The following is a 27,581-nucleotide window of genomic DNA, read 5'->3' as shown; positions in this document are numbered from 1 at the left end:
CCTGAATGGGAACCTGAGCTGCTCGTAAAAAAAATGTAGTTTACTCTATCTGAAGACACGAGGTTACCACTTCCGTATCTCGCACATTTCAAAAACACTTTTTTTTTCTCAAACGTGGGTGGGTACCCTCCACCTGGGAGGAAATGAGATTAATTTTAAAGCCATGCACATACACAGGTGACGAGGTATATTACATTTGAAGTGATTAAAGATTGCGGCTTCTTACGGATGTTGATAATCCGTGTACTACTTTCTACATACCATTAGTTTACACAAACGTCGACCATATCGCTGTTCCTCATTTTCCTTCAAACCATTCCGAGGTAGTTTCTCCCCAATCTTCCTCCTCCTGACACCGTGACGTAGCCTATACACTGAACTATCACCGTCCTAACAGGAATGAACCACCCCTCCTCTAAGTTGACGGGAATTCGCTTTGTTTCCCAAAGCCCCTTTCTCCTCCGAGCGATGATTAGGGCGTCTGGGATACAATTAACGTATTTTTTTTTTCATCCAGCTTTGCCTCCTCGCACTATGATTCGCATAATTCCAATTGTTCGGTCGCACAAGTATACACGCACCGTCGTCTGCACACACGCACACGCGAGTCTACCACGTAAACAACTCTCATGTTTATGAACTACTTTTGCCGTGCCAGATTCGCGGTTCGATGAAACTTGGAATCCGCGAATACACATCAAACTTACAAAAGAAAAATAACTGAAATACGACGCGTGATAACTTGTCTTGCGACTGAAACCATCTTAGATATTTCAGAAGAGGACACAGGAGGAAGAATGATCTTACTTGTCACAGGAAGAAATCAACAACTTCCGGGGAAAGCTTACCGGAATCCCCTTGTGAGGGGGCATATAGACGAGGGGCGGTTTGTAGTAGGGGTATGTGCAGAACATGGCTGCAGCGGCTGCGGCGCTGGCGTGGTGATGTTCCTGCATGGACTTCGGGAACTTCGAGGTCGAGCACGCGGGTGTCGGCGGTCCTGCATGGGCGCCTCTCCTCCTTCGGGAAGCTGGGCGGCTACGGGCACCGGGTCCTCCTTCAGATTTTGAAACGCATCTCCAGTTATCTCACACCCACCACCACCACGAACATCTTTGTCCACTACAGTTCGGCACTTCCTTCACGAGGGTCCTCCCGATACTTTGCGGAAAGTCCCGTTGGGTGCCTCGAAGTCACATGGTAAAACGAAGGCGCCCAAGACTGGGTCACAACGTCGCAAGAGTTCGCGAATTCGAGAAGGGCGACCTCCCACCGCCTCCCCAAGGATCTTCCGATATTTACTTGGGGTGACGCAACCTTTCCAGTCACGGAAGCTCTCGAACTCGATATCGGTGAGTTTGGGAAATTGTTGGAGGAGGAAGGGGGGGGGGTCGGAACGGTAAGAAATACTGAGAATTGGTAATGATTTCAAGAAACGGTTGATGAAGGAGGAAGAGGAGGTCGAGTGGGAGGGGAACGAAGAGGGATGAGGAGTAGGAGGAGCAGGGTGAGGGAGGGGTGGGTGGGAGTTAGCGGAGCAGCAGCAGCAGCACCTAGAGCGGCGAGGAAGTCGACGCGACCGGTTGTAAGCGTCCTTGTTGGTCGGCTCTTGGCGTGATGCTGTGGACCTCGAAGAATCGCGTCTCGTGGCGGCGAGGGAAGGGGCGGGGCCACCGGCGGAAATCCGGGCTCGCGATTGGCCAACTCCTGCAATGGCCCCTCCTTCTTGTCACAAGGGGAAGGGGAAGGGGAAGGGGAGGAGGAGGAGGACTCGGCGAGGGGAGAGCCGCCACGACCCCCACAGCACGGAGACACCGCAATTTACCTACAACGCAACAACACAGCACATCTTGGCTTCGCGAGGCAGTGAGTAATTAAAATGAATACATCTACCTACTCACGATGTAACAGCACCAATAACCTTTAAACACTTCACTCACCGGGTCTCCCCTCAAACCGGCTGAGGGGCACTGGTGCTTACCGTCAGTGTATACTTTAGAAGACGTGGGTGGGTGGGGGGGTACGCATAAATAAAAGGTGTGAGGATACGGTAAAAGCATAATGTGATATAATATTGAAAGACGAGAAAAATCGAGGCCATCGTAAACGGTGCCAAAAGGACCAAAGAATGGTCCAACCAAGAATAAACACAAGATAAATTCTGATGGGGAAAAGAGAGGACGGGAGAGGGTGGGGGGAAGGGAGGGGGGGAGGGCCTGATAACATGTGGGGGATGGTTGATGGGGAATGGGAGGATGGGGAGAAGAGAATGTGTGGAAGCATCTGTGATGATGACACAGGGTTGTGTGGGTGTGGGGTTGTTTTGACGCTACAGCAGGGATGGATGGGTGGTAGTGTCATATATGGGGCGGGAGTATTGATGGCAGTGAAACAAGGTGTGGAGGCATACCGAATGAGATGTCATGGAGTACACTGTGGAGTGGATGGGGAGACTTCTTACACGGAAGGGACAAGGGGGTAGTTGAAACCAAGAGAGGTCAAAGGTGACACAATATGAAACAAGTGATATGGCCACATGACGGTGTACCAAAGATAACAGGAAGACTGATGGCAAACTCGAGAACAGGTGATGTGGACTGTGTGGAGCACAAGAACAAGCTACTCGATGACATGGTAGAGAAGAAGAGGTCTGTGAACACAAAGGGGTAAAACAGGTATAAGAATACAATGGAGAACAAACAATTGGCAGGGTGGAAAGAGGGATGGTGACACTGAGGGGAATAAAAGATATGACCACCCACAATAGATAAATACACACATAAAAATCAATAAACAAATAAGTAAAAGAATACAAATAAATAAATAAAAGAGCGGTTCTTGTCAGAGATTGGTCTACAAGGTATGGCAAGAACAAGAGTTATAGTGTCATAATAATAAAAAAAAAAAATCATGCAAGGGTGTTCAGGCACACGGGGGTGGGGGTGGAGGGGATGTTTTGTGGAAGACTGAGGAACGGGAAATTTGACGGGAAAAGGGATACAATATCCTATGGTATTACTGTAATGGAGAGGTTTTATGGCACCAAGGAGATACTTAGCACCATACGGGGGATGGTGTAATGGGCCTAGGGTGACTGGGCCCGAAGAACACCCACGGAGGCGGAACAGAAAACGATGAGCAGCTTACTAGGTTAAGTACGAGTGATACACTTTCTAGAAGGGAAGACTTGGGGTGCTGGGTATGGTAACAAAGGCTGACAAAAAGCAGGGTTTGGACTCGAGTAAAACCTCCGTGAGGGTGAGGGATGGTCTACAAAGGCCAGGGTGAAACGAACGAGACTTGACGCTACAAGGTTGAGATACCGAGTACGAGACCTATGTGGTGAAGGTCGAGGCATGCATTAAACAAATTAAACTAAGTGTGCTTATCTGGAATCGCTAAACAGGTGGGGCTTCGTCAAGGGATGCAACAGGAGTTCTGTTGGTCCATGCAAGGCGGATGATGCCAAGTTCTCGTGGCGACCCGAGGACAAACGGGGACTGACCGAAGCGACATAACCCAGCACAGACTCCAGCGACGTCTAAAAGCAATGGAAGTGGGTTGACAACACAAGGGAAGGGAGGGTGAGATAAGACCAGCCTAAAGGGAGGCCGCGGGATGCTCTGGATTTGTGATAACACTCAGACGAAGACGAGAAGAGCGATAGGTTGATAAAGGGGAGGCTGATAATGATGCGAATTATAAATGTAATGAAGAAACTGTGGGGAAAATGGAGTGTAAAACATATAACAAATGTTGAGAAGATAGGAAAAAAGTGAGACAGAGGACGAGAGGAAGGAGGTAGGTGGGAGTAAAACTGAACAGAGAGATAAGAAGCAGGAAAGAAGAGTTAGGAAACACCAAAGGCAAGAACGACATAACCTAATCAAGACCTGTGCGACACAAAAGTGGATTAATTACAGAATGAAACGAGTCACATTCAGGAAGTGAACACGTGGTGGTACAGATGTCAAGTGAGGGGAGGAAAAAACAAGAAGCCAGGCCGATTTACGTAGGGCCAATGAGGTACAAGAGGAAAGGAGAGTAACTGAAGGCGAGGGTCGAAAGACGAGGGCATCAGAGCAGGCGGCAAGTCCGACAACACCAAACAGAGAAATGGGAAGAAAAGTTACGTTGCCAACGAGACCAGGGCAATGGAGAACGAGAGAAGAGTGATGAGGGGAGCGACAGGTCGAGATTAGAGCCCCGTCTTGGGTGGGGAGAGTGGGTTGGCGCAAAGGTGCTGGGGGTTGGATAGGGCGAACGATAAGAGTAAAAGGTTGTGTGAGCACATCACCTCCTCCCGTGTTCCATTCGTATCACTTCACATAATTCATTCAACCTTGACATCAACCATCATCGCCATGCATGTTTGCCAGGTATGTGGCCGTACCAAAATAAACGAAAAAAAAAAAAAAAAAAAACTCACATTGACACAGCTTGTGCATGTATTGCAAACTTGTGAAAAACACCTTTATATATACACCACAAGATCACTCCCACTCTCTTACGTGTTAATGATCTCGCCACAATGATCATGTCAAGAACAGGATTGCAACAGTTTTGTATTGTTACATACTCTGACAAGCACCGTCAAAGCCATACAGGTCAAGGATGTGAAGAATACAAGTGCAACACCCACACGATGGATCTACCTCATTTTGTCACAGACTTACCTTTGTCCAAGACTCGACATCCACATAAGACCACAACGGACGCTACAGAGAAAAGTTCATAAACACACTCCATTAAGGCGATATGCTTCTGCAGATCCGGCAAACGATATTCGAATATATATATATATATATATATATATATATATATATATATATACATACACACACATCCGTCGAGAATCTTCAATCAACACCCAAACATAAGGTCCTCCCGCCAGCTGCATAAACTCGTCCGTTCTTATCCAAAACAAAGCCTACACAGCAGGACTTCTCTAGCGTTCATATTCTGGCTGTCGTCAGGCGATTTTTTTCGGTCGGGGTTGGATGAAGCCCCTATAGACACTAACGGGTCAATAAGGAAGACTCCGTCCCATTTACAGTATACCTACACCCTTCATGTAGGTGACAGGAAACACCCCAACTTGGGGAATCCGATTCCCCTTGTTGAACGCGAAGTCAGATTTCTGGTTACGGAATTGATCATAAACAAAGGAACGTTGCTGCCGTCACGTGCATACAGACTGACAAGAGACCTGTGCTGCCATCTACCGGCTGAGCGGAACAACCTTGTACGGGGGACACCAGCTGCATCCCGTCCCTAAACAAACTTATGCCTCAACAGTTTAGGTGCTTATTCCACGATTAACTTTATTCTACAGTTGAAGTGGGACGCTTAAGTTACAAGAGTTTGACATCAAGCCACATTTTAACGCGTTACCTTACCGTTTCCTTTGAGCCCGGACAGAACTGCAGAGGAGCAGCAACTTACCTGGAAAGGAAAAAAAAAAGTAAGTAAGGTGCCTCACTTTACTCACAAATTTACAAAAGAAATTATTAATTGACTTAGTAGGGTAGTAATCATTCAGGAGTTTATGACGCACCTTCCCTTGACCTCCGTCCCCATCACAAACAAGACTAGATGAGCTTGTTCAACAATCCTCACTTTCAAGCTATCCTTCATTTCAACTGCCATCCTCATACTTGAACTGCCTGGTGGAATATCAACTTTTCTCACTGACATGCAGCAACTAGAACTACTTCACCTGACAGTGTACTTACGGGTTTCACAGTTGTTGTTTTCATGCTCTCAGTTTTCTTGAGAGTTAACACCAAATATCTAACATGTTCCACATTATGAACTTACTTTCGAGGCACCTGGGCAGGGTATGGTGTATATTACATCCACAGCTTGAGACAAACACATACTATATATATATATATATATATATATATATATATATATATATAGAGAGAGAGAGAGAGAGAGAGAGAGAGAGAGAGAGAGAGAGCGAGAGAGAGAGAGAGAGAGAGAGAGAGAGAGAGAGAGAGAGAGAGAGAGAGAGAGAGAGAGAGAGAGAGAGAGAGAGAGAGAGAGAGAGAGACTCTCAATTCGTTGTCTCAACCAAAGGGAGTATCACAACAACCACGGGGTCCATTCGAATGTTAACCGGGGAATCTATCTGCCCTTAAACACACAACATATTACGAGCGCTTTGCCATCAGACACCAACATCCTTCCGGAAGGTGGCGGTTGGTGACTGATGCAAACTCGCGACTCTTCCATAACGGAAACAACCCCGAGGCACTCAACAAATACCTCAACAGAGAGAAATGCCACAGACGACGGCTCGTGTGCTGTGTAGCCACAGTACTCGAAATCAAAGTCACGTGAAGGTCCTACGCTTGACGTCCTGGTGTTGTGTGCTCCTGTTGGGAAGAACCTGTTATGAACTCGCCAGTCCACTCGAGATGTGCTGCCCAACCAACACCCACATGTGAAGGCCGACTCAAAACCTTCAGGATATCAACTCCTGGCCTTGGTCGGTATTAACAGACTTCGAAAACTATAAAAGCAAAGTCCTGGGCAACTTATGAACTCAAAATATCTAATCGCACAAACTGAAATATGTTTCACTGTCAGCAAATTTTAGAATTAAAACAATGGGTATGTTTTACTCGGTATCTTATAGCTCTGGTATCTACAGACATCACCCTGTACCTCAACCTCCCTACCCAAATACGTCCCCCAAACCCCAACTTTGATACCACGTACCATGCCTGGCGAAGACACCTCCCCGCCCCCTCTACCTCCTCCCCCAACTTACATCACCGGGGATTGCCCACCTGGCTTCTGTTCAGCTTGACTGAGCCGTAGGCTGCCGACACCGCCGCGCTTCCACCTGTACGGACTGACGTCTGCACTTGCCCCGCGAGCTTCCACTCCCAACGTCCAGCGTCACCAGCCTAACGCGTTGTACTGAACTCCTTCCATGCGCGACGGTACTTCTTTTCCGTGCCGCCCATGAAACTCATCCACACGGCGCCTATACGGAACAGGTAGAGTACTAAGGTCACACCCAGTAAATGCTGTCCATGTTAGGTTTGCTTCACTTCCGCTTGGCGTTCTTTTTCCTCCACACGCCTAAGAAGACATCTTGGCGTTGCCTCACCTGGACGGCAGCCCTCTGTCAGCATTTTTTTTTTTAATTCGTGGATATTGTATTATCTCCCCTGCTACCCCTGGCTAGGATGTGGCGGCGCAGGCCTCTACTGAAGCCCTGCGTGAGAACGGAGTCGGAAGGAGGGGAGGTTCTGAGAACTCCATCTCCGTCGAGGACTTTGCCACGAGGCATATTTAACCTTCTCGTGGCTAGTCACAACTCGTATACTTGTTCTTGCCGTCGCCCAGTGATTTTATTCAACCAAGGGGGGGGGAGGTTGTTCACCTGTGACGATAAAGACCAAACCCATTTTCATTAATCCCTCGCTCACCTATTCACGAATTACTAATTTGTTCTCGAGACCACAAGACGATTGTTATTACTAGGTGTGTGGGGTAGGGGGCAGCGTTCAGACAGCCAGGAAACTGGTCCCGGCTTCCCTTCACCCGCATGAGTTATGTTTGCTGTAGTCAAGAAGTGTTTTTTTTTTCGACAACACGAATAACGGTACATATGTTGAAAGGGATCATGGAATATGGACTATTTCCTACTTCACAGCAATTTCATGTGTATTTTTATAATGGGGAAACACTGGAATGCCAAATACTATAAACATGCATAACCTGTGTCCAATACACACACATTATATATCTATATCTATATATATATATACTACTTGTAGGTAAATATATTATACATCTGGATAAAATCATACATTTCAAATATAAGCATCTACAGTAATATTCTATCAACATATCAATGGGTTCCCTTATAATACATTAGCACGTATATTCATAACAATATACGCTATGGAATGTTTCACATATTTCTTAACAATGGTAGACGAGAGGAATCTAGATTAACGAGTCTGCGGGGGGCAACCCTTATCAACAATCATTATGAATCAGAACAAAATCATAAAGACGAGCGCGCCAACAGTTGCATCAGATACAACATAACAGCATGCGTTAGCCCATCTTGTTTATATGTGGTTGAAGAACGCTTTGTCCGTGATTACATGCGTTTTGAACACATTACCTTAACATAAAAATACTGTGTCCTTCACAAACCATTTGTATCAATACCAATTATTTTTAACAATATTATGTTGAACCCCAGTGAATAGTAGGCGGCCAAATCTTTAAAATTGACATTGCCTGCGAATTCTAAATGAACAATGCTAACGCATGCATTCTAAGCATACTCGAATAAAACAAAAAATAAAATGTAAATAATTAAACAGACGAATAAACGCAACATTTAAGTCCTTAACGGAGGTCGTCCGCTGCTCTTAGATTACCGACGTCCTTGCATGATTAAGAGAATACCAAGCGGCAATTTGCAAATTTACGAACATGCCAATCACTAGCTAGCATGGTCACCCAACGTCACTTTGACATCTTCAGTCCTTGACTACATTACTGGACAGCGCACGTCTCTTCTGAAGAAGAGAAAAAAATATTATTCTAAATGCCCATGAATGTGATTCGCATGCTCGATAAAGGCGGCAGGGAAGGATAATACTTTGGTTAGGGTAACATAAATTTAACAATCTCCAAAGACCAGGTCCACTGAAAATAATAACAGGAATACCTGTCAATGTGCGACATTTTCTTTTCTTTCGCGAAACTGAGTACAGTAGGTCAGTGAAATCCTGTAGTCGTAGCGCTAATGCTTTCCGGGAACAATGAATGCTAAAAATAACCACGTGTTTCGCGTGGGTCTGCCTGCCTGCAGATGTCGTCCCTAAACGCGTGTCCAATCGAAACACGCTTCGAACGGGCACGACTTCGGGGCACGTCCACTCACCACGAAGTCACAAAGCCCCAAGGAAGACTTAGGCATCCCTTTGGGAGGTGATCTGCCGATACTAACAAAGGGCCTGAACATTAGGGAGTGCTGTGGTTATCTGTGAACGATATGAACTTAAATGTAAGAATTTATTGGGGCTTGGGCATTGCCGTGTGCACAGGTTTTTGCATACCACTTCTCAGTACATTTCATGTACCGTATTCATGTTACCTGGGACAATAAATTACATATTATTTCTTCATAAGTTTGAGAATCGCCAGCATGATGGCCTTCATCCAATGATGTGTGTGTGTGTGTGTGTGTGTGTGTGTGTGTGTGTGTGTGTGTGTGTGTGTGTGTGTGCGCGCGCGCGCGTTAGTATTTCTAGAATCAAAACACATCAGCCATCATGAACATATGCGTACACAAGAAGTGGTCGGAAGGAGAGAGAAGTCGACCCTCTTACCGTGAGTGAATACACGATTCGGGAGCTCGCCGTAAGGTTAGTCGACCTTCACTGCAGGACTGCCGGTCTATCCCCCACGGGGACGTTACATAATGAAAATATTCATAAATCTTAAGGTCATGGTTCCAGCCTATCATGTGCTATCATTCTGGTATAACTGTGGTAATGTTTTGTAAATATAATCACAACAATTGCTCAGGCTGGGTGTGATTTCTTTACCAAGCATGAAAAATTATGATTGCCATAAACGACTTCGATATTACCATCCAAATGAAAACCAAAGTCCCTGTGGCGTGTATATATGGTGAATTGCCAAAAGAATAAAGAAAAACAATCTGTAAAAAAAAATGTGTCTTTTCTGTTGCCAAGTGCACAAAAAACGAAGACGCAATCTTAGTACAATCACAAAAACAAAAATAAAAATATATAACTGCACGGGCATCGTAAATTAATCACAACTCAATCGCTGGACAAACACAAACTTGTTATCTTTCTGAACAAGCAAGTTTCATGCAAGACTGCCTGGTATTTTGAACTGGTGAAAAGCAAAACTTGATGATATGTTATCAGTTGATTCATCCCCAGTTCCCCTTGATGACCAAACTTCTTTTCAACTTGGCACCACAACTCGTACTTAACTCGTATAATATTTACACCTATACTATATTATATATATATATATATATATATATATATATATATATATATATATATATATATATATATATATATATATATATATCACAGGAAACCCACAGCCGGAGAAAATAAACTTCGACTGTGGGTTTCCTGTGTGTCATTTACAAATGTGCTACTACATTTCTGTTTAGAAGTATATATATATATATATATATATATATTATATATATATATATATATATATATATATATATATATATATACACACACACACACGCATCGATTTTAAATTATTCATTTCAATCTCGCAGTTCCAGTCAATAACCCAATTCATCCCAACACCACAACTGCTTCTCATTCAGCACTGGTTACGTAATAAGAAAATAAACAGGCAGGAGAGCAAAGCCAGGCGTCCGATTTAAAGCGAGGCCCTTTATTCCTAAGGCACATACCTTCAGTCTAAATCACGTCCATGGTCAGCCTCAGGATCCAATACATTGAGGTTACCATCACTGCTCCATCCCTATAATCCCCAGCTATAACGCAAGATCCAATATCAGGCCCCTGCAAACCAAGCTTGCCTTCGACATGACGTCATAAGACTAAGATGGAGTCGAATGTTTTTGAGTTATCAGGTTCATGAAGAACAGTTTGTTATCCAAAAACAAACAATATGCAAAAAGTAATCTGAATTCAACCATTTACAGTAAGTTAAGAAGATATCAAAATCCAATACCATTAATAATAGGATCTGCAAATAAAGCCAAATATCTTACTCTATATAAATACAGAATATATGTGGCTAGTAACAATTTGCTCACAAGTACGACAACTTCTTCCATAAATTGTTCAATTAATTTGCTAAGGTCACTCCTATAAACTTGTTTATCTCGCCACTCCCACTTTAGCTTAACACTTCCACGCTTGCCATTTCGCGGCGTCTAATCGGCATCACATTTGCTCCCTCTCCCGCCCTCCTTTCTGGTTTTAACCATTTCCGCTTTTTTATCACCTACAAAACTTCAGTCTGCTTTTTTTCCATTGCATTCATCCATTTCTAAGTTTCACACCCGTAGGTCATAGCTGGAATAGTTTTGATTGTAATATATATTCTTATAAATGTAGAGACTCTCATGATGCATATTCACCAATTTCCATCGAATGGCAGCCTTGAATTTGGTGTGAAATTGCATGCTATATATACACATATATATATATATATATATATATTATATATATAAACAAATACATTTTTTCACATAAACACGACTTGCTCTTGAAGTTTGACCCTATCAACTGCGTCATCTCTATCTACCTTACCGGCATTCTGGTGGCTCCTTGATACCAATCTCAATAAATCACATTCCAGACAAAAACGAAACTTTAGGAGAATGACTAAGTGTGACAACAAGGAAATCGAGAGCCTAAATACCAGGAATGCTTGAAGGAGAGCATGCATGCGTGTGCATATGATTAATAGAAAGAATCTAACAGTAACAGGATCATGGGAAGTATATCGGGAGGCAAGAACGGACCAGATACTACAAAAACTGTACACTTTGCGGTGATGCCTTGATTACAAACAGAATATTGCACCGGGAATTTGCCAAAGAAAATTTCAGTAAATTTCAGACCTCTTTCTTTTTGCGTTTGGAGAACAAGAATGGAGCTCGTTTGCATAAACATTTGTTCACACTGCTTCACCTTGTCGGTGCGATGACGCACTTCAGGGCAAGGCGATCTTGGTTCTGACTGTCGCCAAAAGGCAAGTTCAGATATATAGTTCTAGCTAACATTAGGAGACTTCACTCGCCTGGGACAGAAAAAAAGAAAAGAGAGAGAGAGAGAGAGAGAGAGAGAGAGAGAGAGAGAGAGAGAGAGAGAGAGAGAGAGAGAGAGAGAGAGAGAGAGAGAGAGAGAGAGAGAGAGAGAGAGAGAGAGAGAGAGAGAGAGAGAGAGAGAGAGAGAGAGAGAGAGAGAGAGAGGAGAGAGAGAGGAGAGAGAGAGGAGAGAGGAGAGAGAGAGAGAGAGAGACTGTGGGAGGGGGAGGGGTTGGGGTGGCTAAACCGACGGTTGGAGGCTGAGACCACTACATGGGTAGGGGGGTCGGTTCCCGGATTGCCCGGGACAATGAACGAGAACATTAGATCCACAACATAAATAACCGCAAACAAAAGCTTAGCAAATTAATTGTGTACTGTTTACCAAGAGCACGTGGGGATAACACAGAAAACGAAGTGGAAAGTGCTTGTTCGAGGGGTAGAGGTGGGTATAAGCACCATTGGAGGCAATCCTTCACATGGACAAGCAAAATTACAAGATCGAAAGAACATCTAAACTTAGGGGAACATACGATTGAGGTTTGCGAAGGTACCACGAACTACCGAAAATAAAAACAACAGTAAAGGTAGGGGAGGGGTATGAACCACTAAGGTGTACTAGTGAACACTGACCAATGACGAGAGAGGGGCAGCGGGATGTGGGGGCTACTGACGGTGGATGGCAGGGTGGGGGAGGGGTGGGGGGGTAGAAGAAGTGAGGTGGAGGAATAAATTACGGTACCCCCGTAGTGTGTACTTTTGCTTCTCCCTCCGCACGTTATCTGCATTCTTTTTTTTTTTTCTTCCTCAGGACCGAGATCAAACAGCCACCGATCAATATCATATTCCATATCCCTTACGCTCTTCTCCTACAAGAACATGGTCGAATGGAAGACCATTCTCATGAATACTACCGTAATTGGCAAAGGCGGATTATTTCCTTAATTCATTGGCTGTGGAAGAGATTCAAACCCAAACGTTAAACCTGAGTGAGTGTGAGTGCGTGCGTGTGAGTGTGTGTGTGTGTGTGTGTGTGTGTGTGTGTGTGTGTGTGTGTGTGTGTGTGTGTGTGTGTGTGTGTGTGTGTGTGTGTGTGTGTGTGTGTGTGTGTGTGTGTGTGTGTGTGTGTGTGTGTGTGTGTGTGTAGGGGGAATGAACGCACGCACTCAGCCACGCATGTATACGCGAGCACCCACCCGCGCGTGCGCAGAGGGGAGGGTTACGACGGTGGGGGCAGAACAAAGACGGGTAGGTGGGGGAGGGAGGTAGGGGCGGGGGGGATAAGCAACGGGTAGAAACGGATGGGAGGATAGAAGAGCAAGGCGGTGGTGGTGCAATCGACCAGTGAGAACGAGGAAAAGAAGTGGTTGAGAAAGGAAGAAGTGACAAGAGCGAGGACATGCGCAATAAAAAAAAAATGCAAGAAATTTAACAGCAATTTTTCGTGAAAATACAAGTGAAAGATGTGGGTCTATCGTGAAGGAGGAAGAGGAAATGTCTCGACAGGGACGGTGATTTAGTGGGGGGGAGGGTAGAGGGCAGGGGGGTAGAAGGGGCATGGTGAAGTTGGGGTAGAAATCCGGGGGAGGGGGGGTAAGAAGGGGGGTGTACACAACCGCTGGGTGCGCGGTATGAGGGGAGGATGAGATGGGGGAAGAAAGATGAGGACGCCATAGGAGGGCGAGTCTGAGGCTTGGGAAATCCCCGGTAGCGAAAAAGGCGAGCAGCGTATAAACGTATGATCTGGCCACACATCTTGGTCCCCAGGTTGGAACAAACACTCAACTGGGCTATCAATGAAGGGAACGTGGATGGGGTAATGGAGAGGTTAGGCTAGGGCGGGGGTGGGGGTTAAGGAACAGTCGGCTGGCGAGGAATGGAGGGAGGGGGGCATGGAGGGGGGAGGTAGAAGTTCTGGAAGGGTCACCTGGTTAGGTCAAACCTCTGAGTCTTAAAACCTCGACCTTTACCGTAACTCACCCTTCACCACCCCCACCCTACCTCCTCCCTTAACAATTCCAGGGAAAACAAACTAACAACATAATTAATGCAGATAAATTAAGGTTTCGATATACAATTAACCGTTAATAACAATACCCACGGAACATTTACTGTCCTCGAAGTTGAAATTACTGGCCAAGAAATGACTACTCGCTTTGCCGCGTACAATTCACCATGACGGGCCCAACCGTGCTGTATGCTGACCCACACATCCATCCACCCGAATGTCTGGCCAATTCCACCCTGCAGCGTACCTCCATCAGCAATGGTGCAATTACAATTATGAACAAAGACACCTTCAGGAGCTACTACCCCCTCTCACACTCAATGCAGCCTTCTAACCGTCACTGAAAAATATCAGAAATACAACCCTATTTACTATGGCCGTGGCCATGGTGATATTGCAGCCAAGGTTGCCTTTTCAATTTGCCGGCGCTGGCGTACCCTAAGCGAAGAAATCAAAAGATAGAAACGAAATACATTGAGACAAGAGCCCGTGTGGGGATGCGGATTCCCAGTTAGTGAAAGCCCAGACAACTCTTTCTCGAGCACTAGTAGTACAATTGCTTCATTGGTGTAGCGAGGGCGAAAGGCTCTCCCCACAGCCAATCACACTGCAAATATGGTTTTATCGCCGGCACAGTACTTCGCTGGAATCGGGCCTTGCATATTAGTGCTAAGGCCACCTTGGGAGCGGAGGCCAGGCTCGGGGTAAGGTAATACGGCTGGTCCACCGGGCTAAAAGCTCTGCTCTGCGTGCATACGCGCGCGCACGCCAAGGTACAGTAGCTATAATCACCATAGATTGAGTATGTCCCAGGTATCATTCAAGAAATATCCGGGAACTCTTGGTTATCTGGGGAAACATCTCCACTCGAGATTAATGAATACTTTAATTTTCATCAAGAACCTGAATGACCTCTTCATCTTCAAGTAATGCGACACTGATTTTGCTAGCCTCCACGTACGCTCATTCCTAACGTAGTGGTCAGCATGAGCAGGACAGCATACATGTACACAGTGCATTATTCAGAGATCATGTTATACACCACACAACACAACATCAAGTAAATTAATTGCTACTTGCATGGCAAGTTCCACCATGCTTGTCCTTGCTGGTTAAGTGATATCACAACAAAACAAGGCGGGTGGTACCAGCACCCCTTGAACAACACCAACATAATTTGTTAACCACTCACAGCTACCTCCCAACACACACACACACATTCTGTCGACTTCCCACTCTCCCTCTCAACACCACGGGGTGTAAATGTTGGCATCCTTCTTAGCCCATTCACTACCGAAGGGGTACCAGGGAGTTGGATCAAGTAGCCTGGTACAACCCAAGTAAAAGGGATCGTGTCACTTAAATGGAGGTAACCTACATAGACACACTATACCCCCCTTACAACCATAGAGAGGAACAGATTATCCTGGACATCCATAGAAAAAATTAAATTGCTGACACAGAAGAGTTGAATAAGAAAACCCAAAATTCAATCTTACCGAGAACCCTGCACAGTGATGCAACAATCTTTGCATCCCTTTCGCGGAAACATCTTGAGTTCTAGACCCCACGGTCGTCTTACCTAATGCCTACACACCCTAAAATACCAGCGTCTATCTCAGTACACACATATCAAAGAAAATATCAGCCCTAAAATGATAATTAGTCATCAGGTCGATAAATCTATAGCAATGGTCTGGAACAGTAGAAAATGAAGGCGACGAAGGAATGGAGCGTAGTGCATCATTTGAGATTTCCAACCAAAGAATATTTTATACTCGCGGCACTTGAGGGGTGGTTACTTTTAATATCACCAGGGGCCAGTACCAATCCTATTAACGTATCCATTTTTTTTATAACAGGCACAAAGTAAATTATTTTGGGTAGGCGTTGGGTTCTAATCTCACGCCCAACACGTTCGCAATTCGAGACCAAAAACACTCTGGCCTAGAATCTAATCTACGGTTAGCTTCAAACTGGCACTTGGAAGGTTCTACCACTTGCTACAGTGCTCTGATACCGCGGCAGGATGGGTTGGGAGGTAGAGCAGATTGCTGGATGCACAATGGGCAAGTGAAATATCTCGTGTGTGTGTGTGTGTGTGTGTGTGTGTGTGTGTGTGTGTGTGTGTGTGTGTGTGTGTGTGTGTGTGTGTGTGTGCGTGTGTGTGTGTGTGTGTGTGCGTGCGTGCGTGCCAAGGAGGTACAAAGAATAAAGGAAGATGTGAACAGTATTGCGGGAAATGTTGCTGCACGAAAATAAATTGTGGGTGGCGGGGGTAAGGGGATATAAAAAAAAAGGGACAAGAAGTCAATCGAGGAAGAAAAAGATGGGGATGCGAAGGATGATGCAGTACGGCAAGAGGATGTTCCCATTTCGCAACCATTTGGAGGGCACCTTTCTTAAATCCTGGGTTGAATGCATTACACACTTAGGGGAAAGGATAACAAAGAACAAATATATTCCCTCGTCACGATGATGATGATCGACATCATAGACGTCCAAAGGCAAGCGTAAGCCTAGAAAGGAAGCTCATTCCACGACAGTAACTCTGAGCACCTGAAAAATTCGGACGGCTCTTGCGTGCGATGACGCACTTAGGTCGCTTACATCACCTGTTATTCTTTGTATCGATCGTATTTATATATCCTATCCATTCTATAGCACAAGGAAAACTGGTGAATATTCTGTAACCCATAATTTCGTGGCCCCAATGGGACGGGTAACCATACAATGAGGTTATCTACATTTCCTGTCTGATCTATACTTCTCGTATGAAATGTACAATTACCATGGGTTTGTAAAACAACGTGTAATTAACGGTTCGCATGATGCTATCCAGTGGAGCGGAGAGTAACGAGGCAACTACAAACTAAAACATTGTGTGATAACACTATCAAAACCTTACAGAGCGAAAACAAAGAGAACAGTTACATATAACACAACTTAACTCTTACATAATGTTATAGTGGACGTTTTAGACAAAAACTATACATAAAATGCATCCATCGACCCAGGAATTGTGGTCATAAAATTATTCTAACTTTTGATGTCCCCTGTACCAATCTATACTCAATAAATAAACATCTGAAGTTCAGCCCTCCAGTGCAATAACATCAACCAAGACTGAATACATTGTACAATAACATACCATCAATAACATCCTAGCATTTCTCCATACCAATGCTCGTTTGCATATATTATGCATACCCACTATGTACACTTTCCCAGCATAAGCTAGCTCAGCAACACACCTAAACATTCAATTAACCAAAGAACAATATTTACTTCCCTTTTCCTCATATACAATTGAAACCTCCGCTATGACAATGACAAAAATAAAAACTGGTTAGGTGTCAAGGTGCCATTAAGCTCAATGGTACAATATATCCCTTCCCTGTTATGACTTCCCTCACAGATGTTACTCTGGATCATACACTATTCTGTCTAGACTTTATATCGTCATTATAAATAGGTTACTAGTAGTCCATAGAGCGAGTTAACAGACTTGCCACAAAACATGCAATTCACGGTAGTCTATAAAGAATTACCCCAATGTGCCAACAAGTACTTAGCAATCATCTGAACTGTATTACAATTTTCAGGAGCAATTATTCCCACCAATTTCTTTTAACTACGTTACCTTCCCTGCAAGATCCAAGGTATCGGCATGCCCTTTCACATCCTGTATACACCCAAAGAAACATTGTTCAATGAAATACGCTCCAGTGGATGGACACGTGAACTTTCTCAACTTGGGCAATCTATTCTAAATATGCTGTGTGCAGATTCCGTATCTACTAGCATTTCAAGGGCATACACACTAGGCATCTCACAATGCACATCACTTACTTCATGCATCCCATAACACTACTCCACCCCATGTGGGAACCCTTAAATTCTTCTACCTTCACAATCACTGCAACTTCCCCAACACATAACTATAACGTCCTCCTCCCCGTTCCCAGCTCCTCCACCCTTGCCCCCCATCCCCCGCCTACTTCGCCTGCGCCAACTACATCCTTGTTACGCCCGCGCCTGAGGATGTTCTTATCATGCTGGAAATCGGAGGGTAAGTGGAACTAGGAGTGAGAGGCGCGAGAGTGGTTAGACAAAATATGAGCGGGGATGATACAGAAAAAAATCTGAGATTCCCGTAGGGAATTATGAATGGATGATCGAAATGAAATTGCATAGAATGTGCTACTATAAAGAAATCTACATTTGAGAGGGACATCTCCACCAAATCCTACCCTCTTCACTTTCGAAGATCTACTGCATGTTCCCTTACACCTTAGGATAATCTGGATATCTCCTGGTCCTTGGATATGTATACTGCTGCATTTTACAGATGTTATCCCAACTGACTCAGGACTTGGATTTTAGTCAGCGGGGGGGGGGGGGAGCCTTCCTAAAGGTGTGGGTCTACATTGTCCCTTTTGTTAATTTTACTGTTGACCAAATACCCTATCTAACGGAGATGACTACCAACCTCACCCATTACACAATCCAGCACTACTAAGCTCATAGTAATGCGAATGCTCGCTTCTATATACAGTATGCAGTCTCCTGCAACACATACCAAAGGCTCATAAGCGCAACTTTATCCACATCAATTCAGCTACACGAGGTCCTACATGCTAATGTTTTCCTTGAAAACCAGTAAAATCTTACGTTTAACCTCCTCAGTACCCTGTGAGCCTTTTACAGATTTGACTATAGAAAATTGTTGTAGGTTTTATTAAATTTGGAAGCGGCCAGCCTAAGCGAAGTCTTGGCGTTTTCTCAATGTTTATGAGAATGGAACACTGATAAAATCTATGGGGGTGGCCTTTAAACTTGATCCAAATGGAGACTATCACATGGCTTCCCATTTAAAACGAGACTAGTTGCATGTGCACAATTCTTTGTCGTTCGGTTGCTCCTGTTTGGGGTCGAGACTGCGGATCATTACTCTCCATCCTCCACCACCCCTGTCCTCACCAATCATCTGTATGCCTTCCCTCATCACATCCATAAACCAAAGTCTATCTCGAAAGGTTAACCATAACGGAATAACAAACGAAAATGCCCGAATAACATGCATTGACCTGCTCAAGACGTGATTCAGACATTTTGAACTGGAATGCATAAACTAACACCAATGAGTGCCCTGCTGGCACTGTTGTCACATGATTAATAAGGTACTAATCTTATGAAAACATAATCCTTTCCAAAATGACCAAACAGCCCAACTGAAACTCTTACTAGAGGTTAGTATTAATTTTGGAAAATTTTGTAATTTCCTGTTGTTATTTCTGTACACACGGACATTCTCACGCAATGGCAATGTGTAAAGGAAATTACAAAAATAAATATATACATAAAACTAACTAAATATCGTGGTACACGTGTAAGTTCGTCATATTCTTTCTGACATTAGTAAATTGTCTTTATACCCATTCCACCGATAATCTACTGCAAAGTGCTACATTTACAATTAAGAATAACTATACCCTTCCAATAAACGCATCCTTTTAAACCTAGATCTATCCATTTCCCCTGCATCATTCTGTGACTTGTTCAAACACACCAGCATATCACCAGAGTGCACTCCCCTTCCCTTACAGTACACACTGTTAACCCATTGCACCACTCCCTCCCCTCCTCCCCTCATGGTTCATGGTATATTCTGGGGTTGCTCGCTCATCCAATTATTAAGCAATTACTTGCCAAATCGAGATAAAACTTCAAGTATCCAAACCAATGTACTGATAAACTGCTATCGCACTGGCATGCACACACCGACAATTACAAGTTGGCTACAAGAAGACTACTATCTAGACCCAAGACACTCAATGAAGTCCTATCTATCCCAAGAGGAAATCTTTAATCCATCTTGACGGACGTGACTAACCCGATAAAACATTAGTGGAGACCCAGATCAAACACTCACTGTTATCCTTCAGCCACGACTTTGCTTACACAAGGAAAAGGCTACTGGAGGGATGGGGGGTTCGCCTGCTACTCCCACGGAAAAAGGCAAACTAGCTACACAACGGAGGACGTTCTGTGAGAGGGAAGCCTCACGACTTAGAAGGCATGGGAACCCGAAGGAGCACAGGAAACCCGACAAAAACCCACAATCACATCCCCGGAGGATGCAATGATCATCCCAAAGCAAACATGGCTGAGCGATATGAAGGTGTCCGATTACGGGCCGATTGTAAATAACATACCGTGACGTCACCAATGAAAACATTTCTTGACTGAAGAGAGCTCTGCAGTCCATATGCATAAAACAAACGCAAATAAATAATTTCTAAAACATGATAATGTGTCAATACACAAGCAACTTAACAAGGCACCAAAAGAATAATAAAAATCAGTATAATTTACGATTATAACATTTCAAACTTATATACATGTTCAGTTTACTTTATTTCTTCCGTGAAATACTATTGTACAAGTAACAGTCATGACCGAGCCGGCTGAACAATGTCTACCCGTAAGAGAATTAGCAACCTTCCTAAATAAATGCAAATCTCATAATATACTGCATCAACGCAACACACGGAAAGACGAAAATACAACCACCCTAGCATTGAACAATGGCAAACCACCGTTGTCCTTCACAACATAAACGAACAAACCAGCTTATGCTCACGATAACCCGTACACCGGACGTAAGCCCACCGACCCCTGCCAGGGTTGTGATTCTTCTCTTCGTGGACGGGTGGGGTGAGGCGAGGCCGCCACCCTTGTACCCCGTTGCGCAGCCAGCCAGAGCCAGTCACTCCCAGCCAGCCAGCATCAAGCGAGGGGCAGCCTTGCAAACGCACCGCTGTCTCGCATCACAACTACCTCCCTGTGCTGCTTCCTCTTTGTATCGTTGCCCCTCTACAGTATCATCACTCCCCCATTCGCACGATCACCCACCAAATCCCCAAGTCCAACTGTTAAAACCCTCTTCCAATGACTTCGCACATCTCTAACTTATCCATAATATCCATAGGTTTGAGAGTACACTTTGTAATGCACCGGCAGCCAGGAAGTTATGCAGATCCCTGTACCCAATACATAGTCCTCGCCGTGGCTAAATAAAATCGTAAATACTTTCTGAAAAGTGTACTCGTTAGTAAATGTCGAGTGGTTGTGCAATACGTTACAAATACATTAACATGATTACATCGAAGAATGCCTTTGCTCAATAACGAAGAGAGGAAAGATCCTCAACACCAAAGGAGATGTTTGGATGCTTGGCTGCGACCGAAAACGTTACCTTTGCCCAACGTGCTCGACTCCCAGGGCAAGTCACACTGGAATTGAACTGGGTCCACGAAGGAGTGCGAAACTCAAAATGCAATGGCGCATGCAGTGGTTGTGGCAAGCTTTTCTGAATGAACAAATTCAAGCTTCACCACCAACCAACCCTGGTTAAAAGTCTATATATGTAACTTAACCAAGCTGAATACAACGTAGCTGCTCACTGTGTAAACGAACAGCCTTTGTGATGGATCACTTCGAAAACAGCTGAAACGCAAGCCCCAAGTAACTTTCAACTGTTGCTCAGAAAATAACTAACGACAACGTATCACTCAAAATAATCTATCCTAAAACAGTGACGTTACCACTTCCTTACTGGCCTTGCAGTGATGTCATTGTTCCAAGCATATTCCTTCAGTAGTTTGCAACACACGAGTTAGTGGAAATCTGCAAGACTATTTACTAAAGTTTCATACAGGTATACCAAAATATCGAGCGCACACATTATAAAACCTACGGGGCACCTTTTCTTCAGAATTTATTATTATGAAAAGATGTTCAAAAACTTGTGGGCATGTGTTGATCATACGTCATCATTCTTCGTAAGTGCAACTAAAGTTCCTGAAAAATACACGAGTCTGCTTGCAGTACGACGACTTTACACATTACAATATACACTGTATTTTGATTCTCAGAGTAAACGAAATGATGTTACCGGACCGCATATTCTTGACGATTCTACCACATTACAACAAAAGTTCCAGAAAAAGTACACTAGGTAGTCTCCCGTTCAAACACAATGCGGTATCTTACTCTAAGTCAGTATCACCCACTCACAACAGACAAGACTCCGGTATCTAAACTTCAAAACTACAAGGTTATCTTTAGCCTTCACTTTGCATAAACAGTGGTACTGTAGTGGTAGTGGTAGTCTGCCTTGCATACTACCCCTCGTCCAAAACTATTCATTAAATCAGCCATGGATGACGACGCACATTCTCCAAGTTATTAAAATGCAATTCAGCAGCGGCCAAACAGCCTCGACTGCCTGCGGATACTATTTCTCAATAATAGGCATGGACGCAACTTAGAAGTTCATACATTCCATTACTCTTTCAGTTATATCTTTTAAATTTCTAACACAACACTGCACGGCCACTCTATGAGTCTTAAATGCATAATACAATAAAATTAACTCCACGCTCTGCACATTATTTGCTTACATAACGTGATGGGTATGCCGTGTTGTTGGCGATCAAAAGAGCAAAGAAGCGAAAATATATTCACTCCGAATTTCTGTGGCTACACTTTAACCACATACGCCTACAAAAATGCGTCATATTTTCCACCCTGACGTTGTTGGACATCGCAACTGAAAAACGAGACGAAATCAGAAGGCATACAAACTACATACAGGAAACTCACTGTTGTCGGTTACAATAACCTTTCCTGAAACCCAAGTATCATAACATACAGTTATCTGAACGATATTAAATTCAAGCCTCGCCTTGGCAACAACATCGAATTGTGAATTGCTGTACCACAAACTTTTTTCATTGTTCAGCATACTGAAAAGCAGTGAGGAAAGTTCGTCCACATACCGTACACTCACATAATAGAGAAAGAACGCCAACAAACATCTCTGATTTTGCCAAAAGAGGCACCCGCATAATGTGTCACTATCCTTCACCATTAAAGTCCTAACTACACAACCCTTTATGTTCGTCAATCCTTATGTTAATTATCACAACTTCAACCTGAACTTCGCGCGAACACTGCGTCGCGTGGCGTGCACTCACATACCTGACTCTGTTTATGTACACACGCGTTCAAAAGCAACAGCTCCCGCATGCACACTCGAAGTAATGACAAAATTTATTCTGCGACTAGACTCGGGAAATTTAGGGTTGCGCAAGATGACTTACCATTTGTCTGGCTGCTGGCGACAATAAACCCTGGCTCTCGTTCTCGATATCCACACCGGGCGTGGATCTTGAGTGACCAGTCCAATATGGGGCCACAGTGTTATGTAGACGTGTGTGGGGGGGCCTGGTACTTCCAGATATCGCGGTATTAGGCGCCATGTGCATAGTTCTCGTCATCATGGACCCATTACTCATCAAAGTCACTTGGGTCGAACCACTGAATCGGTTGGCGCCGCTTACGCTCGTGGCTACAGCCTGTTGCTGCGGAAGCTGCTGGCTCGCGTGCAGCACGGGCGGGCTCTGCAAACCACCACTACTGGCCCCCCCGGACCCTAAGAGGCCTGGCATCGTAGTAGACGCTGCTGATGTTGTACTGGGCTGTGGAGGTGAGGAATGAGATGGTGGGCTGAGCAACTTGGCACCGTCCAAGGAAGGGGAGTACCCGTTCACCACCACCACGGGCTGCATGATGACGGCCCCTGCTCTTTACATCCTAGCCTGCTTCGTCCACACCAAAGCCTCAGCCAACCGCGACGACGAAGGCAACGGGAGCCATCAGCACTGATACCTGGGTCAATCCACCTCCTTCAATATAACTACACCCAACCACGGTCACAGTTCCACAAGCCACATCACTACTCGTCCTGTACACACGCACGCACACCAAGAGTATAAAGGTGTATGGAGAGCGCGCGGGAGCTTGTGGTGGTTAGCGGGGTGGTAGTGGAGGAAGGGAGGGGAGGAGACGAGATGGGGGGTGGGGGGACAAGGAGGGGGCACAGTTGCTGCTGCTGTCGCGCCGCCTATGACGCGGGGATTCAAACCTACTCGCCGCTTCGAACACTACACTACTAAAACCGTCAGTGTATAGGGAGGGAATCAGTTACACACTGCTTTTGACAGACGAGTCTACGACGACGTGCAGTTCCACTTTCCACACAAAAAGAAACTTGGTCCCCAAGCTTTAGGTGCTACGGACGAGCACGAGCCTGGCAGCAGCGTGTAGCTGATGCGGAGATGCCTGGTGAGATGTGCGTGGGACCGAACGTGCGACCGTAGTGACGCTTATGCTGGACTGGTTGCCTGCCTGCCTAGCTGGTGGCGGGAGTCGTGGTGGTGGTGGTGGTAGTAGTGGTGGTGGCGGTGACGGCGGCGGTGGTGGTAGTGGAGGCAGTGGTGATGGTGGTGGTGGAGAGACAGCCACTGTGTGCGTGCGTATGTATGTGTACGTACGTCCGTCCGTCCGTCCGTCCCTCTGTGGGTGTGTGTGTACGAGTGTCTGTATACGAAGGACGCGCGTGTAAGTCTGTGCGAGTGTACATGTGTGTGCGTGCGAGCCCGGTAAGGCAGACAGCGAGGCTCCAGCAGCCTTGGCGAAGCCCAGGCGCGTGGTCCTCCTCGGCCTACCGCCTCGCCATTCCAAGCCCACAGGCCGTTCTCGCCTTCACATGCTGCCACAGTAGCCTTTGCATCCAGACCCCCCCCTCCCCCTACCACCACCTTCCATCCTGCTCTTACCTACTCCCAACGATATTACACTTATTACTCTATACTTTCTGGATCCGAGTAGACCTTATCGATCTAGATTAATATTCATCCTTAAATCTACCTCATCCTCATTTATCACCCTAGTAAATTTCCCTAAGTCAACCTCGACCTGTATATATATATATATATATATATATATATATATATATATATATATATATATATATATATATATATTATATATATATATATATATCGATTTGCTCTCCTTCCTTTTTCCCTGCCTAAGCATCACTTAAACTACCTTTTCCTTCTCTTGTGCCATTCCTTCCCCTTTTCCCGCTACCTAAACGACCCTTCTATTCCCACACCCCCTTGAAGCACTCTCGGTAACCCCCATCTCCCTTTCACAAACCTCTCCCCTCCCGTTCCATCGACCTTTTCCCTCCTTACCTCTCCCTTTTACCTACCTACCCTCTCTTTGCCACCTCTCCCGTCTCCACATTACCGTCCTCTCTCCCCCCTCTCGCCCACTTCTCCTTATCAGCACCCTCTCCTCCCTCCCTCCCTACCTCTCCTTTCCATGTAGCTCCTCGCTTTGTCCCGTCACCCTCTTCACCTACCTACCCCTTTTGTCACGGGGTCCCTAAAGCTAGTTCCCCTTCTACCACCTAACCCTCTTCACCTAACAGTCCCCTTTACACCAACACTTCTCTGACTAGGCCACCCCCTCCCTTCTCCTCCCCCCCTAATATCACATCACCATATTAAACCCTATACTAGATGGAACGACTTTGTACCGCCAAACGATTTCATTCAGCCGTAAGGGAGTAACTCGACCCGATAGAGGGTTAAATTTAACTTGCTTTAACCTCATGCCGAGCAGAAAGACGTTCATGGGATTCTGACAAACGGAAGACGACTTTATTCGGCAATTAAGGGGTGTGGACTCTGGTCTCTGGATAAGCCCGAGTTTCTTCCACCTAACCGCCATTTCCCTTCGATGTGGTATTGTAACTATAAATCACGTGTATGGTTCTAAACGTGTTCCCAGGCGATGATATATCGATAATATCAATGTATCATTGCCGCCGCGATCAATGAAAAAGGGAGGAGAAACATGTCATAAAAAAGTCATTAAACAATATATTGCGTACTAGTCATCCCCGTGACAATGTAATGATATACGAGTCACTGATGTCAAGGGGACTTAGTGCGCATGGTAATAACGTCAGACACGGGGGAGGAAAACAATACTGCTGACCATCTTCTCGAAACTAACGGATTACCGACGTAGTAACGGTAAAGGAAGGAACTGCTCCGAGTGTTACTCGAGCCAATACTTCACATTCTAAATCCCAAACTCTAGCGCACACACCCCAAGGCTTGGCTCCAAACAATACTGAAATAAACCCTTGCAACGCAAGAGTACCCATAACTAAGAACACTCTGTCCTAGTCTGTAGTGCCAGTCGAACCGACACTCTCGTCACCGTCTTCCAGCCCAGCTTGCGTGGATAGAAAGCATTAGGAGCCAGTTGACAACGGCATCAGGCACTCAGCCCACAACGGTAACAGTCGAGCTCTAAGCTCGCAAGAGGAGGAGGTCCTGTTTGCATGGGCGACTGGCGTTCGAGAGTCCTGTCGCAGGATGGTAGGTGTACAAAGACCGTGCACGCAAAACGCAATACCAACACTTGACCTTGAACACACACACATACACACCAGGTGGAGCGGTTGGTAGAGCGCTGGACTGCCAGCACGGTGGTGCACACAGTACCTGGTTCGAATCCTGCCCAGGGCCGAAATTACTTCGGTATCGCTGCGCTTCGGGTCGTTACTCTGACTCTCGTGGGCGGGGAATTGTGTGTGTGTGTGTAAGGTCATATCATTACCCATAGATCGGTCATACGAGCTCTGAGCTCTCTTTCGGGAGGGAAATAGCTGTCGATCACGAGTCCAACACATGATCCAAAGACCAAGGTGAATACACACACACACACACACACACATTCACCCGCGTACGTACGAACACACAAACGGATTTGCAATCACACTGCAATGCATGGCTATATACTTTATCATGACCTCTACAACTGCTTCTCTGCGTTCACACGGAGACGAATCGGGGAGAAAGTCGTAAATATACAGGTCTGCACGTGACTATTACAACATCGTTAACGAGACAATCTCGACAAACACCTTCAGCTCGACGATGCCCTCTACAAGCTTTATCTAAAGCCAAACGACTTCATTCAGCGGGAACGTCACCATACTACCAAATGGGTTTTAACTGTTAAGAGATAAAGTAAATCTAGGTAGTGACCATAGCATGCTAGGGTGCACCGCTCAATTCAAACTCAAGAGATAAGATTCTTCAAGAAGTCTTCACGAAGTCTTTAAGGAAAAAATGCTAATGGAAAATGCATATTCGCACAATCTGTGTGTCCATATATACATATATATATATATACATATATATATATATATTATACATATACATATATATACATATATAATGTATGCATACACACACAAAACCTACGCATGAAGAATAATATTCCATACATAATGTGCACAACCGTTGACGAATGTACGAACACACGCGGAAATGCTCGAGGTTTCACAAGTTCCTCGGGTTTCTCCCTGGCAAGATCGGTAACACCTCCTTCAGGCATTTCAAGAGAAGAAGCCATTCTTCTTTCAACCTCACAGGAAAATGTGTAACTTCCTTCCAGAGTTTCATGAGAGGGCCTTCTCTCCGTCCAATATAGGATTCTAAGTATTCCCCCAATAGCGCCTTGTAAATCTTAAACTAAATTGTTGTTCACCAGACAGGACAAGGAGACGAGTCACGCGTCGCTCACACACACACACACACACACACACACACACACACACACACGCACACGCACATATATTATCTAATATATATATATAATACATGTTTTATATAATACACATACATATATGTATATAATATATTGTATATACAGAATATATACATATATAATTTACAGCTTGTTTACATACATAATGTATTACACGATACATAAATGTGGGACATCAACGCATAGCATAGC

The 27,581-nt window shown here is 44.9% G+C and overlaps 1 protein-coding gene across 12 annotated transcripts in view; it reads right to left on the bottom strand.

The window, feature by feature from the left end:
* Positions 1-27,581, bottom strand: part of da (transcription factor daughterless) — a 197,070-nt gene that overhangs the window by 89,418 nt on the left and 80,071 nt on the right. For 2 of the 12 annotated variants that reach the window (XM_076201915.1, XM_076201920.1), the window contains exon 1: positions 23,012-24,104. The exons of 1 other annotated variant lie outside the window; for it this stretch is intronic. In XM_076201915.1, coding sequence (XP_076058030.1) covers positions 23,012-23,479 — 468 coding nt within the window. In that variant the 5' untranslated portion in view covers positions 23,480-24,104. Of the gene's footprint in view, positions 1-848; positions 1,083-23,011; positions 24,122-27,581 lie in introns of those variants that run through there. 9 more of the 12 variants (XM_076201913.1, XM_076201919.1, XR_012967298.1 and 6 more) reach the window with 8 other exon arrangements.

This window comes from Oratosquilla oratoria, chromosome 18 (genome assembly GCF_046742065.1).
Source record: "Oratosquilla oratoria isolate Oo_2021 chromosome 18, ASM4674206v1, whole genome shotgun sequence".
Lineage (NCBI taxonomy): Eukaryota > Metazoa > Arthropoda > Malacostraca > Stomatopoda > Squillidae > Oratosquilla > Oratosquilla oratoria.
This window is presented reverse-complemented; position numbering and strand designations above follow the sequence as displayed.